The 16362-nt window shown below is 38.4% G+C and overlaps 1 protein-coding gene across 1 annotated transcript in view; it reads left to right on the top strand.

Moving 5' to 3' along the window:
* The window catches only part of THSD7B (thrombospondin type 1 domain containing 7B), a 759038-nt gene that overhangs the window by 211668 nt on the left and 531008 nt on the right, over nt 1-16362 (top strand). The window contains exon 4 of the mRNA XM_047871837.1: nt 9020-9189. Coding sequence (XP_047727793.1) covers nt 9020-9189 — 170 coding nt within the window. The remainder of the gene's footprint in view (nt 1-9019; nt 9190-16362) is intronic.

The raw sequence follows: 16362 nt of genomic DNA, 5'->3' as shown, positions 1-16362 counted from the left end.
GAGAGAGAGAAAGAGAGAAAACAAACAGCAGAGAGAGAGGGGGGCAGAGAGAATCCCAAGTGGGCTTCACACTATCAGTGTAAAACTTGATGCAGGGCTCAAACCCATGAATCATGAGATCATGACATGAGCTGAAAACAAGTGTGGGAAGCTTAACCAATGGAGCCACCCAAGCAGGCCCCCCAGGAAAGTATTTTAAATGCTTAATGTCAGATAACTGAGGCATGACCTGATGCCGGAACAACTGTGACTCCAGATCCCTTGTGTTTATGTTAGGCTGAAGATACCATAACACACAAACATATTGAAAAGTGTCAACACCTTTCCTGGAAATGACACCTCAGATGACCTACCAGCAACTTTCACCACTTCATCAGGAGACAACAATTTTCATGCAAAAAAAAAAATGGCTGTTCTGTCTCTTAAATGATCATTTAGAATTTGAAATTGAATAGAAGACAGCAGTATTAAAAGGTGACAGTGACGGATGTAGACTAAAACTCCCAAGAAGATCTTAAGGCAGAAGCTGTGTGGTTGATCCTATTACATATACTGTGATATTACTGCACAGAAAAGCCAATTTGTAAAACATTGTTTCACTGTTTGGGTCTGACACTGAATAGATTGGCTCTCATGATCCATCTGTCCTTGTCTCTGGTATGCATGAATTTATCCTTATTATGATCTATCTGTGCACACTCACGCTGAGGAATGTGTCTGGGTCTCCTGCAGCCTACTTTGATTTCTCTGTACAACACCCTTCGTCCACAAGCCATGACCAGCCTGATTCTCCCTAACATCTCTTTTAGGCACTCCACCCAACTTTAGATTTTCCAGAAAAAATTATTTTTCCTTGAGAAAACTCTGGGGATTAGTTGACAGATCTTTGTAGATGATATTGAAACCAGGGATAGAGCTAAGGAAAAGGATGGCAGGGAAAACTTTGCTTGATTATTGGCTTTCTTTGCCCATTGGAATTCTGTAAGTGCTGGAACAGGGTTGCTGTGTTGTGAAGAGATGTTTGTCCAACACCTGCTTCAGCCTGTCACTGTTAATTTCTAGAGAATTCAGGAGACTGAAAACGTTCAGTCTTTGTTCACTTAGTTCGTGCATATTAAGAATCTTGTAAAAGATCTTCTTTGACTTATGATGGAGTAACCTCTCAATAAACCCATGGCAGGATGAAACGATTGTAAGTTGAAAATGCATTTACTATACCTAACCTACCAACCATCATAGCTTAGCCTTACCTACCTTAAATGTGTTTAGAATGCTTACATTAGCTTATAGTTGGGCAAAATCATCTAACACAAAGCCTATTTTATACTAGTACTGAATATCTCATGTAATTTATTGACTACTGTACTGAAAGTGAAAAACAGAATGGTTACATGGATACAGAATGGTTGTAAGTGTATCTATAATTTACCCTTGTGATCACATGGCTGACTGGGAGCTGCAGCTCATTGATCATGAGAGTATCAGATTGCATATTGCTGGGTGGAAAAAGATCAAAATTCAAAGTATGGTTTCTACTGAATGAGTCTCACTTTCACATCATTACACAATCAAAAATTTGTATGTTGAACTAGAGCATCCAGAACATGATTACCATATCCTTTAAGAATGTTTATAATAGTTGGTAATGTTCTTACAAATCATCCCATATGTAGGGATGTTTATTTACTTTTTTGTTCATTTACTTTTTTCCTCTACCTTCGAATGGTTAACACCTATAAAAATGCCTGGCTCATAGTAAATGCTCAGCAAACAATGAATGAATGAGTGAATGTTCAAATGTAGGGTAGTTACAGAACAATATTATGCACATGGTACTTTCTTCCATGATTTTACTTATTATGTAATATGTGTGAAGGATTTAGAGTGACTTCTTATAAAGAGCAGCTGAAACTGACATCATCAAGGAGATTAAATAAGAACAACTACCCAGGGAAGGGATGGACACATGAAGCTTGATCTGATATTGTGCCCAATGGCCACCTTTCTTCTGCTAACAGTGTGCCTGGTTTTCCAGATAAGAAGTTTCTATTTTCATTCGGTTGTAGGAGTAGCTTCAGAAAGGGTGAGAAATGAGATCACAGTCTCAGTTTGTAAAAGTTTGCCTTCCAGAACAGAACGGCATGAATATCACCTACCATATCTTCTGAATCTGCTGTTGATCATCTACCACAGTGCAAACAAGCACTCTGTACCTAATAGGAACTCAGTACATTTTTTAAATGAATTCATAGATTCGTTAAGGATGATTTTTGTGTTGTTGTTGTTAACTGTTTTGATTAAACAGCTTGAGGAATAAAGGAGTCATGACCTGGAGCCCTCAGGAGACTGTGTGTTAGATAAGAAACAATGGTTTCAAATATCTATAAATTGTTTCAACAGGAGAAGGCAGATGCTTTATTGAATCTATCTTTTACTGGTACATATTTTTTCATGAGTCCCTATTGTGCCACTTTAAGTCCTCTTGGATGGAAGATTTGTTCCCCTGTTAGTGTAAGAAAAGTTAACGTACTGCTAAGTGCTGTGCATAGTGATACAAGTCTATTAATAATACCTATGTGGAGTTTGGCTGGCAAAGCCAGCTGCTGAAGGGCAAAGAGCTTTGCACTTCAGAGTAGCTTTCCATAATCAATGGTCTCACTGTATTCAATAAAAAATTACTAGAGCATAAAATATATAAAGCTTGATCTGTTCCCTTTATTTTGGTCGTCTGTTCAGCAAAAAAAATGACAAGTTAATTCTTTTCTAAATGCATTTACAACTTTAAAAGGACAACAGACATTATCATAAATTAGTCATGCTGCAGTACACTGATTTTTAATATACACACATTTAATTTGAATACCTTGCACTAGGGTTTCAATTCCAAGATTGTTTGCAAATCTATATGTGCTTAGTCAAAACATGACCATTAACTAATGCAATTATTCTTTCAATCTGTCATCATTAAATCGCTTAAGATTCTGTTCCATGTTGCTTTGCTTTAAATCCAAGTCTTTAGTAGGAGAAAAGAAATCCACACGTTAAGCAATTCTAAGCCTTGTGGAAGTGATAAAGCATACATTCTAAAGGGCAGAGGTTGCTATAAAACTCTGATGGTCCTGCCATCCTGTTGCTATTAGAATCACTTTATGTCACATTAGTAGGATGGAGGTCTTTTAAAAAGAGTTGCTAATGTGCCTTCTTTTCTAATTTTGTCTTTGCTAATTTATGATGTCTCTACTCATTGCTTCAAAGCAATGAGTTCATTCCTTACTCCTTCTGCTATCCCCCTTCTGTTTGAAGAATAGTTTAAGTACAGGATTCCTTGAGTTAGACAACATCACTGTCTGGAAGACAAGCTGGTTATCTTGGCAAATGAATTTCAGGGCCTCAAATCACTTTTCCTAGTCCACAATTTGTCTCCTATATCTCTTAATGGGAATATGTATTTCTGCCATTAGAAATTTCTTTGACTTAATCTTGGTTTCTTCTTTTAAGCTGCATATACTTCTTTAGAATCATAACATATTTAATGTTAACATTTTCAGTATTTATTTTATTCCAATATAGTTAATATACAGTGTTTTATTAGTTCCAGGTGTAGAATATAATGATTCAGCAATTCTGTACATCACCCAGTGCTCAGCATGGCAATTAAACTTGTAACTTTTAATATGTATCATGTGAATATACTTATTGACCATTTCCTAAAAGGAGACTTAAATTATAGGGACCATATAAGAATATTGGGCAATGAGTTTCAGGCATGGGAGAAGGATTTGGAAAACAGATTCTAGAAAGTAAATGAAGAAAAACTGAGTTTCTCAGTTATAATACATGGTTTCCCTGATGTCTGGGTTCTTGTCCCCTTTTCTGGGCTGTCTCATTTAAGAATTCATTGCCAACACACTGTGGTGCTAATACTTGGGGAAAAAAATAATTTGGAATCATTCTTCACTCCTCCCTTTCTTTCTCATCTCTATTTAATCCATTGGAAGGCTGTCCCTACCTTCACATCATATCCAGAACCTGGTCACTTCTCACCACATTCACTATGACTGCCTCAGTTGAAGCCACCATCATCCTTCCTAGATGAGCAAAGCCTTCCAAATTTGTCTCCTTCCTTCACACCCCCCATAGTCTATTCTTCACTCAGTAGCCAGGATGATCTTTAAAACTTTAAATCACACCATATTACCGTTCTCAAAACTCTGCAATGATTTCCTGACACATCTAGAATAACACTCACAGTCCTAACTCTGGCCTACTATGTTCTTTATAGACTGGCTCCTGACTACTGCTCATTTTCTCTCCCTCTTATCCTAACCCACCTGACCCAGCCACACTGGCTTCTGCGATACCCTAGAGAGTGCCAAACACTCGGTCTCTTTGGAAACTTTGGATGTGCTCTTCTCTGCCTAGAATGCTCCCTGACCGCTCATTCCCTCATGTTCTTCAGGATTCTGAAGGCTTCCCTGGTCATGGCACGGAAATAGTTCTTTCTCTTCTCAAGGTCAGGGGCTTTGTCTTGACTACTGCTGTGCAATTCTATTGTCTGAAATCTTGCCTGGCACATAATTGGAGCTCAGGAATTATTTGTTGAAAGAAAGGATTAATGAACATGTGGTTGTGTAAGTGATTCCCTTACTATTTGGGCAGGCCTCTTTCTTTTTCTAGGGAGTCCTTCTTTCTAGCCCTCCCCCTGCCTTCAGGCTCTCATACGTATCTTTATGTTAACTAGAATGCCCTTGCATCAGCTGTTTTCCTTGTGCATTCAGTATTTGAGTTATCAGCATTCCCATTCTCAGAGGGTGGGGTTCCAGAGTGGTTGGAGGTGTGCTCTCTCACTAGTAGTGGGGACATTGGAGCTGTTTTCACATGAATGGATCATGACAAGTTTACTTAACACTCTAATCAGCAGGGAGCAACATGGAGAATTTGATTTCAGGCCTAAAGTTACCTTCTGTAAGGTTTAATGGGAATTTTAATTTTTATAGTTAGGGATCCTTTAATTTGGCTTATATATTATTTCTCTTTTTTTAAATTATATCCTGAAAGCACCAAAACTTGACCCTATGTTGCTACAGTGCTCTAATTATAAGTTGGCTGTAAAATATTCTCAAACTTTATTTTTGTTTGAGACTGAAAGAAAAAAAAATATATATAGGCAGTATAAAACATTATCAGTTAGTTGTCACTGGCATTATCTTTGCCACCAACAAAAAGAGATTTTTTTTTCTTTAGTCAAGAACCCACTTCCTCAGACCAAGACCAACATTTACTTGTCCTCATAATGGCTGGACAGGTAGCTACCTATTGCCTACTGAACTTATTTTCAGTATCCTTTGATCATGTTTCATTGGTTTGCCATTTGCTATTTTAATCTACCTGCCATTTCATTAAAGAAAAATAAATCTGACATTGAATCTTGCTCTTCCAATTACTTATGACCTTCGAAGAATTACTTCTTTTTTATTCCAATTATCCCATCTGTAAAAGCAGAAATAATATTTTCCTCAGGGTTTGTTGGGACACTTTAATGAGGTAACACACCTATTTCTGTTATTGGAGTGCCTGGCATAGAGTAGGCATACAGAAGGTATTGGTTGTTGTTATTATTACTTGAAGGCCATGTCATGATACTCTAGTAGTCCAAATAAATTAATGCCTTGGCTGTTGTGTTCAGACAGAGCCTTTGAAAAAAGCAAATGGATCCTCCACAGTCACATTGCTAAGGGGCCATGAGGATTGACTAATGTCTTTCATTCCATGGCTGTCTACTTGAGGCATTGCCACAATCAATTAAAAATGTTTTGTGCCCACAGGAGGTAGGACTCTGGCCTTTGAGACTCCCCATATTTCCCTCCTAAACAGAAGGACAAAATGAGGGTGTGTTAAAAGGCATCAGAATTTGGAGAGAGAGGTGAAAAAGGCCTGTTCTTTGACAGGGACTTCACCATTAAAGTTAGCGTCCCAGGCAGTCTGGATGCCATCTTGTCCAGAGGCTGGAGGACCATTGCTGTAACAGCTTCTAAAGGAGAAAGTGAGTACCAGTTAGCCAAAAGGACTCCTTTGATTTCTCATTCTGTCAGTTCCTGGAGACACTTCCCCAGGTTGATAGAGTTTGGTCATTCAGTTTTCATGGTTGCAGGGTGATTTGTGACTACACATAGATAGGGCTTTCAAAAAAAAAATAAATAAAGAGGATGACGAGAGACTGTGAAAGACAGATTTTAAAAAGGAATATAGGAGTCCTTACCTGGTGATCATTTTCCCTCTGCCACTTGCTTGTCTGGTATTTTCTCTGAGGTGGTAAACAATAGCGATAGTGATAAATGCCTTATATTTCTTTAGAGAATTTGTTGTTTGCCAGTGAATGGAATTTGGGTGTTGTTGGTTAATGAGCTACCAACAGGGTTTTTGTTACTTTACATAAAACCATCGTCATTAAACTTTTCTTCTCATTTTTCTCCATAATGACTTCCAAAATTCCTCCATTGCTAATTCTTCTAGGGTCATGATAAATTAATTGAAAAAGCTATTTATACAGTGTGACCCATTCCTTTCAAACAAGCAAAAAAATTGCTGTGACTTGCTGTAATTCTGAGCTCTATGTTTCTTTTATACTCTTTGCTGAACTTTGGTTGCTGGAAGTTAGGCCATAGTATTCCTGGATCTCTAATGTTAGGACTTGATGAAATCAATGAAGTCCTCATACATAAAATGTTAGTGTGTGTGTGTGTGTGCGTGTGTGTGTGTGTGTGTGTTCTGTGGCAGCAAGGGGCAAAACTTGCATGTAGAAGGACAGAAGCAGAAAAGGAATTAACATTTACTGAACATCTATTCCATGCCATGTTCAACATTTGGTATTATTATGCCCATTTTAAAGATGGGAAAACAGAACTGGGCCACGGTTACATGCCTAGTGAGTGGCAAGGCACAACTCAGCTGTAAAGCATGCCTGTTGTCTATACCACACTGTTCCCTTTTTTGCCTACCTTATTTATTAACTATAACATAGGAGGCTTCTACTCAGCTGCTGTTATCTGTCCCCCTCCTTAATGGCCAGAAGCTCTTTGGCTAGGGGATCTTTGGAGGAAAGGGATCTGAAGTGAGACCTTGGTAGCCATCCATCCCAACAAACCCTTACCTCATTGCATTTTGCCCTGGAATACAGAGCCATCTGCCCTGGACTCAGGGGCATGAGGGAGAAGCTTTCTGCTTGAGTGAACACGGAGAACAGGGTGAGAACTTTGAGTGAGGAGAACAGGCTTCAGAAGTTCACCTCTGGAGAAGACCTACCTTTGGAAATAATCAAACTTTTCTCAGTCTGTCACTCCCAGGAATTGGAAACAGGTTATTGTCTGTATCGTGTGCATAAGCAGAACCTGCACTGCGCACCCAAGGTCTTGTCCAACCTACTGACTTATTTTTTTGCCTGGGAGAACCATGTGAAAATGAAGTGGGGAGGCAGAGGGAGAAGAGTTGTGTCACAGTGAACCTCCCAGGATTGTCCAAATTCTTTTCCTACAATGCGCTTTTTGTAAGACTTCATGAGGGGCTCCTGGGTGGCTCAGTCGATTAAGTGTCTGACTTTGGCTCAGATCATGATCTCACGGTTTGTCGGTTTGAGCCCAGCATTCTGCACTAACAGCTCAGAGCCTGGAGCCTGCTTCAGATCCTGGGTGTGTGTGTGTGTGTGTGTGTGTGTGTGTGTGCATGTCTCTCTCTCTCTCTGCTCTCCCCCTCTTGAACTCTCTCTCTCAAAAATAAATAAACATTAAAAATGTTTAATTATAAGACTTCATGACTGTCAGGTTTTCAAGCTTTTTTAGAATTGTGACATTCATTGTGAAGGGGTTTGGTCATTATTAGGTTTCTGAGATTTGCTTTGTTATTTTGATGTCTGTGACTTGACTTCTATTTTACTCTAGTCTCTCTAAGGCCAGTGTTTGGGTGACACACACTCATTTTTATCGCTTTTTTTTTCCTTTTAAACAGTCACAATGCTGAGAAATTTTTCCTCAAATCTGAAATGGGACAGCAGTTACAAGAATGTTCTTAGGTTTTGTTTATTGTTCTAGAAGTTAATGAGTCTATTGGTATTTATGTGAATGCTATAGGGTTCTATTAATGATGTGGGCTTGAAGAATGTTGTAATAACCCACAAAAGGAAATTCTGTCTGAAATAATTCTCCAGGTCTGAGTGCAGTGCTGTTATGATTGTTTGTTTTCTGCAAGTTGTGTTCAAACTACGTTGGGTTTCCTCCCCATATCTGTATGTGTGCGTGCATGTGTATGTATGTGTGTCTGTTAGTATGTATCTTAACCAGTTATAAACCAGGAAGAATATATTATTAAGTCAGTTTAAATAACAGCATGTCTGCATATATAAAACACTCATCAGTTAAATGTAGTGGCCACACTGATAACTCATTTTTAGTATGTATATCTTTATGCTAATGGGGTCAAACAAGTTGAAATACTGTCCTGTATCAAGAAGGTTGAAAAGTTGGTCATCCCTATCCATTTAAAATCATATATCCCCAACTCCACACATTCACACACTACTCTACTATCTTTAAAAGGCCAACTTCCACATAGTCATCCAGAAGTTTGTGAAGTGTTATCCCATGAAAAGTTCGGCTGCTATGGAACAGGCTCATTGGGTTTTCACACCCTTCGTCTGATTCTTCACTCTCTTACAGTACCTGGGATGAGGCACATCCCCTGTGTATCCACATTTCCTTTCTTCACTCCTCTTATTCCATACTGCCACTAGGAGAGGCTGCTGTGATTTTTTGCTCCTAGGAAATAAAAGGGATTTAGTATCAAAACCAATTGACTTTAAAAACGAACAAACAAACAAACAAAGCCAATTGACTTTTTTTTTTTATCTATAGGTGAAGATTTGGCTCTAGAACGATTATTACATGCATATGATATTGTGACTTAAGTTTTCTTTAGAATATTATATTTTCCTTACTTCTTCTTCTTTTAAATAAATCAAACCAAACAGGTATTCCTGGAGGACCTCTGAATGGAAAGAATGCCAAGTCTCTCTTCTCCTCGAGCAGCAGGACCCCTACTGGCATGTGACGGGACCCGTTTGTGGAGGTGGGATCCAGACCCGGGAGGTGTACTGTGCCCAGAGCACGCCAGCGTCCACTGCACAGAGGGCCAAGGAAGGTAGGCAGCCAGTTCCAGGGACAGATGGTGCAGCTGACTGGAAGGGAATCAACTTTAAAGCTATATCTGCATATTGTTCTTGACATAATGGACCCTAAGCACTCACAGGTTTAGTATTTGTTTTGTTGAAAATCTGCAAACCAGTCCTAGGTTCTGCTACTTGTAATAATTGGCAATAGTTAGAAATAATAGCAATAATAATAACTTCAGCCTCAAAGGATCATTGTGAAAATTAAATGAGAGCATATACCTAAGAGCTGTAGCAAAAATGAATTGCTATAAGCTAGGGGGCTGGTAGGTTGGAGTGAGTAATCAGTCATGAATTAGTAGCATTCTTTTTTCGTTTTCCTCCCAAGAGTGCTGTTTGGGTGAATTTGTGGATGTGGGAGTTTCTACAGGCCTATCGCTTTCAAATGTCATGGATCCACTATTTTACTGGCATATTTTAAATAATGTGAAAATGAGAAGGAGACAGAGGAGGAGGGAAAACAGTCTTCTCCATAGTAGACTCTCTGACAGGCATGCACAGCCTTAGCAGTGCAGAGACAGTGATTACATATAGGGACTGAAAAACCAGCCCAAGTTTATTTCAGTCCATTGGCTGAAACGCCAAAAGTGAGCAGGAATGCTTCCACTCTAGAAGAATGTGTGGCATCGCAGCCACATTGGAGGACATGGCAGTTCTCTTTGCAGAAGTAGTCGAGGTGGGAATGTTGCCTTGAGTGTGCACATAAATTCCCTACTGTAGAAGGCAAGATGCATGCTTTCTTGGTATGGAAATGCATCTATTTTACCCCATAAAGCTTTTCATACCAGGTACTTTTTTGTGTGTGACATGGTCTCTCAACATTCCAGAGGCATCTCTGACCATAACCTTGGATAATTTAACTTCTCAGTTATAGAGGGATCATCTTAACAGAATCATTAGAGTTTGCTTCAACAATTAAAATTACAGTGGCACATTTACAAAGCTAGAGTTATTTTAAAAACAGTAATTAAATTTTCTTCCTTATCTAATGTCACATTTGGAAAGTGACAATTTACACACTTTCTGTTCCAGGGTAGAACGTGACTATGCTTACTTTTCTGACTTTGGACGAACAGAATTTAGAGAAAGAGCTCTAGAATATTCTTTAAGACCTTGGTAATTTTTTGTGTTCCACCTTCTCGTTTCTTGTTTTTACTGTTGTCTATAGTACTAGGATTTTTGAGGGTCAGCAAGTGCATTAAAGACGTGGTATAGCTTACTACTTACCTTGGTAGTCATTAACAAAGGCTTTCTTTTGCTTTTGTATAGAAGTGAATGAGAGAGATTGGTCAGCTATTACTTTCCTTTCTCATAAATGCCTTAATTTCCTACTGTTATCATTTATAGATATACCTTGAGACCTCTGGCAACAAAAGAATTTCTTCTTGGTTCAAGTTAAACACAAGGGAATTGCTATTGTAATGGACCAGTGAGTGTGTTTGCCCAATTAAAGAGGACAAATTTAAGTATTTCTAACCTTTTTTGCTAATGCAATAATAAAGGCCAAAATTGGTGACAGTTTTTGCATCAGTTTCTGTGAACATCACATTTTTTGTTTTTTTGTTTTTTTGTTTTTTTTTTTTTATGTTAGATTGTAGAGGGAAAAGGAACTTTAATAGCATTGATTTTGAGAACTCTTTTCTCAATGACAATTGACTTTCCCACAGGTTAATTTTTCCTTAAACTCTAAGATACTCTGTTCAATCATTGGACTGAAATCGCTTGACTTTTCTTCCCTACAAAATCCCACCATCTGCTGTGAGTTAGCTGCTCTGCATTTCAAGAACCTTATCTTAGGGGAACACAACCCTGGGGAAAACACCACAACCACCAATGAATAAAAACAAACAAACAAACAAACAAACAAACAAACAAAACCACACCAAAATAAACGACAACAAAAAATCACCAATCCCAAAACCAAGACCCATTTCCATGGATCTCTTATGTAATAGAATGAAATCAAATCTAGATTCCGGAGTGAAATAGAAAAATGCTAATTCTCCCCCAAGGGCCTCCTAGTTTCTTGTATATGCTGGATGTTGAGGCTGAATTCTGACTTTGATACAGTTCTGTTGGCGACTTCTTAGCGGTGTCCCATTCCCCATTTGACCTCAATTCATGGTGCTTATAGAAATGGCATAATATCTATGGCATATTTAACTGGTTCTTTTGTTCAGTGTTCATGTGATGTTTTAAAGGCAGCCAAAAGAGTGCTATAACAATCAATATGAGAAGCATTACCTGTAATAGGAGCCAAGCCAATAGAATTGGGAATGAAAATGTAGAAAAATATTTATGATTTTGTTTACCAGTTATTATTGTAGAGAGAATTGTGCTTCTCTTTTATAATTCAGAAATACCAGCAAGAGTGATGCTTACCTGTAAATCTGAAAGTTTGGTTTAGAGAGAGCACTTTCTTCTTGCCCTTTTCTGAAATGAAATTAAAGCCACTCAGCCTGCATTCAAGCATAGTTTCTCAGGAGATAAAACATTGAGATAAAGAACACACCTTCAAAATCTAATAAAGACTGGGAGATAGTTATTTTCCACTCATGCAAACATGGCCTAGAAACTGAGATATCAACAAATTCGGAGTGAAATGACATAGAGATAGAATGTATTTATATGGTGAAGAAAAAATACCCCCCCCCAAAAAAAACTAAATAAAAAATTTGGAGAAAGCATTGGTATGGCTGTAGTTAAGAATAACACTTCCTGAATTTTTTTCTTATTTCAGATTCATTATTTGACATTAAATGGACACAGTTCTTTTAAGAACGGGACATCAATTGCGTCCTCCACTCCAGTAAAATTAAATAGTTCTTGAAAGTCTTATGTCTTTATCATTTTGGGCCCAGAGTTGACATAAGGAAGTATATGGTCAGATAAGAGAATGTATCCTGAAATGCCAAGTAGTATATAGCGACTTAGTGCATTTTGGGTCTCAGTAGCGTATGGAGACTTAAATGTTTGAGTTGCAGTCTTGAATTTCGAATTGTATAGAATTTTCATAAGCCACATAAATGTTGCTCCAAGCTTCCAGTTTGTTAAATTATTTTTAAAACTATCTACTGGTTGAGTAAAAGGTAGATGAAAATCACACATTCTTTTTTTTTTTTTTCAAAAATAATTTGTTAAGTAGCAACTATGTTTCAGGTTATGTACAAGACACTCATATGAAGGTGCTTCTCATTAATTTACAGGTTTTTAAAAAAAATTTTTTTAATGTTTATTTATTTTTGAGAGACAGAGAGAGACAGCATGAGTGGGGGAGGGGCAGAGAGAGAGGGAGACATAGAACATGAAGTAGGCTCTAGGCTCTGAGCTGTCAGCACAGAGCCCGATGCGGGGCTCGAACTCACCAGCCATGAGATCATGACCTGAGCTGAAGTCAGATGCTTAACTGACTGAGCCACCCAGGTGCCCCTTTACAGGTTTTTTTTAAATTGGAAAAACAGTTGAACTAAGAATTATGCTGTAGTGTTGTAAGTAATGTGTAAGTAAGTAAGTAAATAAGTAAGTAAGTATATATATAATGGCTAAAACCATTTAATGGTGTCTGAGAACCCTGACGTTCTCAAAAGGAGGTAATGCTCAAAGAGAGTGTGTGGGATCATTAGGAAAGAATGCTCTAAGTGGGGGCAGAGGGGACATATGGGAAGGAACAGAGACATTTGTGTTCAGTGGTAGCATGTGAATTGGTGTGAGGGGAACACAGAGAATAAGACCTTCACAGTGACACTGGAAACCTAGGCCTTTGGGGCTGTTCTAGAATTAAGACCTTGTTTTTGAGAATATGGGTACAGCTTTTCTTTCCCCACAGCATGTTTTTAAGCAGAGAAGAAGTCTCATATTCTTAATGGTATATAAGAATGTATAAATGTCAGTATACCAAAATAATTTTCAGATATGCACATGTCCTACTTGCACACTTATCTGATTATCCAAGAAGTTTTTAAGATACGAAATAAAGTAATTTACATTATGAACAGATGAACAGACATCCTAAGGAGCAATTGAAGGGGATATCTATTCTACCTTCATTTGAGGGCCTATAAATGTCCTTTACATGTCTTTAGAAATTGGTTTTAAAGTAAATATGCTCATTTGGGTGTGAGAATAAAGTTTAAGGGAAACATGCACTTAGAACTTCCTTTAGTGTTGACTGTTAGAGAAGAAGTATGTTTATAGCATTTTCTCTCTCTTCATGCTAAAAGAAAAGCAGGGATAACTGGATGAAATAATCTTTGCTAGTTAACAACAGGCTATTTGATGACAGTTCACATGAGACCAAAAGACAGAAGATAATTGGCCTGTAACCATTATACTTTGAAAAAAAAACCCTCACTGTTGGGGTTATGGGTATAAGAGAAAGTCAGTATATGTATACTTCAAATGTATATCTATTTCAAATATTCTCTCGAAATATTTTCCCCAAAAGTGTGAAAGCCGAGATAAGTTTAGAAAAAAGAGTATTAGATATTTAAAGGCAATTATGTTGCCAGGAGTTTAAATTGAGATTGGTTTTTACCTGTTTCATTGTTTGTGTATCTCACTTTAGTGACTGTTTTAAAATCAAGTATAACAAATTTATCCTACTGTAATTTAGCAAATGTTTATTGAATTACTGTGCTTAGCAAAAATATTGAAGAGTTCTTACTTTAGTACTCATGAAATTATCAGGCTGTTCTTGACATTAAAAATGTCCTAATTTATTTAGCTCAAGGTATAATTCACATGATTGAAATAGGAATAGGAATTTCTCAAACTCTTTTACCAGTGACATTTCAGGTTTGCTAATCCTATTGCACTAAGCCCACACCCCTGTTACAGCACATCCCTTTTTGCCTGATTTCTAGCCATTGGTATTATTGTCTTTGTCACAACTAGGCTGTAAAGCCCTTGAAGGCCATTTTTAGGGTCCTGCTTTGTATTCCCAAGTGCCAGAGCCCATCATGTAAATGGAAAATTGCAAATGTATATGCAATTCAAAATGAAAAGCTCATCAAGTGAGAGAGTGATGTATTAAATTTTGTTGGATTCTTTTTGCTTTATGGGCAGCACAAAGAAGGAAATTGCTTTACTGTTAACAAAACCAAAATGCTCTGCGGTTTGGATGTCAGCATTCCTTGTCAAGTCCAGGTGGTCCAGAGAGCCTGGAATGGAATCAGATAAAATGGAATATCTGAGAATCATGAAGTGATGGAAATGGTCCATGGGGAAAGATTGAGGAAGAAAGCAAAGGGGAAAACAAGGAGGGTCACTGGGCCAGGGAGATCATCTTGGACTGAAACAGTGAGTTTGCTGAGTGATCTTGGCTCATGACACTAATTGATTTCTGAATAATTTCCAGAGTTAAATGTATTCCTTTTGTTCTCCAGAGAAAAGAGATTATGGATGCCATCAATGATTTTAAGTTATTTATGTCCATCAGTTTTAGTTTTGATTTTTAACAGTCTAGGAGGGGAGATGAGACAGTCAAAAAATAAGTACAGAACTGACATAAGGATATTAAGAGAAAATGAAAATTTTAGGGAAGGAGAGATTAGGCCAGCAGGATGTGGGGGACATAGGGTAGGTTCATGAGGAAAAGCTTTTAGTGGACTTAAAAGAAGCGCAGGAGTTTAGACAGGTATTCACGTGAAGGCGAAAGAATCCCAAGAGAAACAAACCATTGGAATAAAAGTACGGAAGTAGAAAGTCATGGAACATACTTAGAGCAAAACCAGTAATTAAGTTGGACCTGAATATAGGGCAGCTGAAAGTAAGCAACGTGGGTTGAGGGTAGCCAGATAGGCTTCTAGTCTGTGGCGTTAGGCCTTATGATAATCAGATCATGAGGTGGTAGGAATTACACTATTACCTTCTTTATCCCTGTACAACACCCTGAGCTCCAATAACTTTAACTTTCTAGGCCTTGGGAAACAGTCTCTGACTGACCAGTGTCCTACAGTCTCCCACGCCACCACCTCCCCCTCTAACACAAAGTTACTCTGCCTCTGGCAATCACCTGGATAACCCCTCTCTCTTAGACATTGCTCTTTCTGGGAACCTTTACAGACCACATAGGGTCTCTGGTCCTCAGTGGTCAAAGCCCTGTATCTCTCACCTCGCTGTAATTGTTTGTCTGTGTGCACTGTTAAGCAGGCCACTACACAAGGTCAGAGACCATATCTGTTGTCCACTGTTATTTGCACAGCACTCAGCACCGTCTCTGGCACATAAAAGATACTTGAATTCAAGTTTTGCCTCTTCGTATATTCCTTTACCACCTTCTTTCTTTCTCTTGGTTGATGCTCTACAAGCACATGGTAGCTAGTCTACTTTCAGACCTGGACAAGATGCCACATCGTGATGTGTGGACTCTGGTTTCCTGAGGAGCAGCCGAAGGACTAGGTGTTGCAACCTGGCAGTGGAGACTTCGCTCCTTAAGGTGTGAACCTCCACCAAAAGGAAACAGGATTTAGGAGGGAGCCAGGCTATTTCCAGTGCACCTGTATATTATTCCAATATATTCTTGCAATCCTCCCAGAGCAGTTCTGTTTTCCAAATACGGAACCTGCTATATATCTTTGGGGTTCAATACAAAATGGTAGTCAGCACTGCAACACATCACATAGTATTTCTTCATATTTTCCTAGCTTTGTGCCTCCCACTTTCTGTCACTGCCTCCTGACCTTGTACCTCCCAGATAAAGTATTAACACCTGAATTCTTATTGCAGGCTCTGCTTTCTAGAGACTCGGCCACAGCAAAACAATGAATATGTGTCCAAAGAAATAATAAAAGGCACTGTGTTTAGGGATTGACAATACTAATCTAGATGAGACCTGGTACAAGCCTGAAGTATGGTGGGGGCTGTAAACAACTCTTCTCACTTTTCATATTCTTTCTCTCTTCTCCCTCAATCTCATTCTTCTCCCTCTTCTAAATAATTTCTGTCTTCCTCATCATCTAATTTTTTCATTTCTTCCCCTTTCTCGTCTTTTCCTCTTCTTTTCATTTTGCATATATCTCAAGAGCAGGAACAGTTTTAGCAACTGTAGTAGACCTCACAGCAGTGAGCACATTGCCTGGCCAAAGGCAGATAAGAGCTCAACGGGAATTTCTTGAACAAATGAATAAACCCCCTGCATATAGTCA

The sequence above is a fragment of the Prionailurus viverrinus genome, chromosome C1 (assembly GCF_022837055.1).
Source record: "Prionailurus viverrinus isolate Anna chromosome C1, UM_Priviv_1.0, whole genome shotgun sequence".
Taxonomy (NCBI): Eukaryota; Metazoa; Chordata; class Mammalia; order Carnivora; family Felidae; genus Prionailurus; species Prionailurus viverrinus.
The sequence above is the reverse complement of the archived record's forward strand: the minus strand, read 5'-3'. Positions and strand labels throughout refer to the sequence as shown.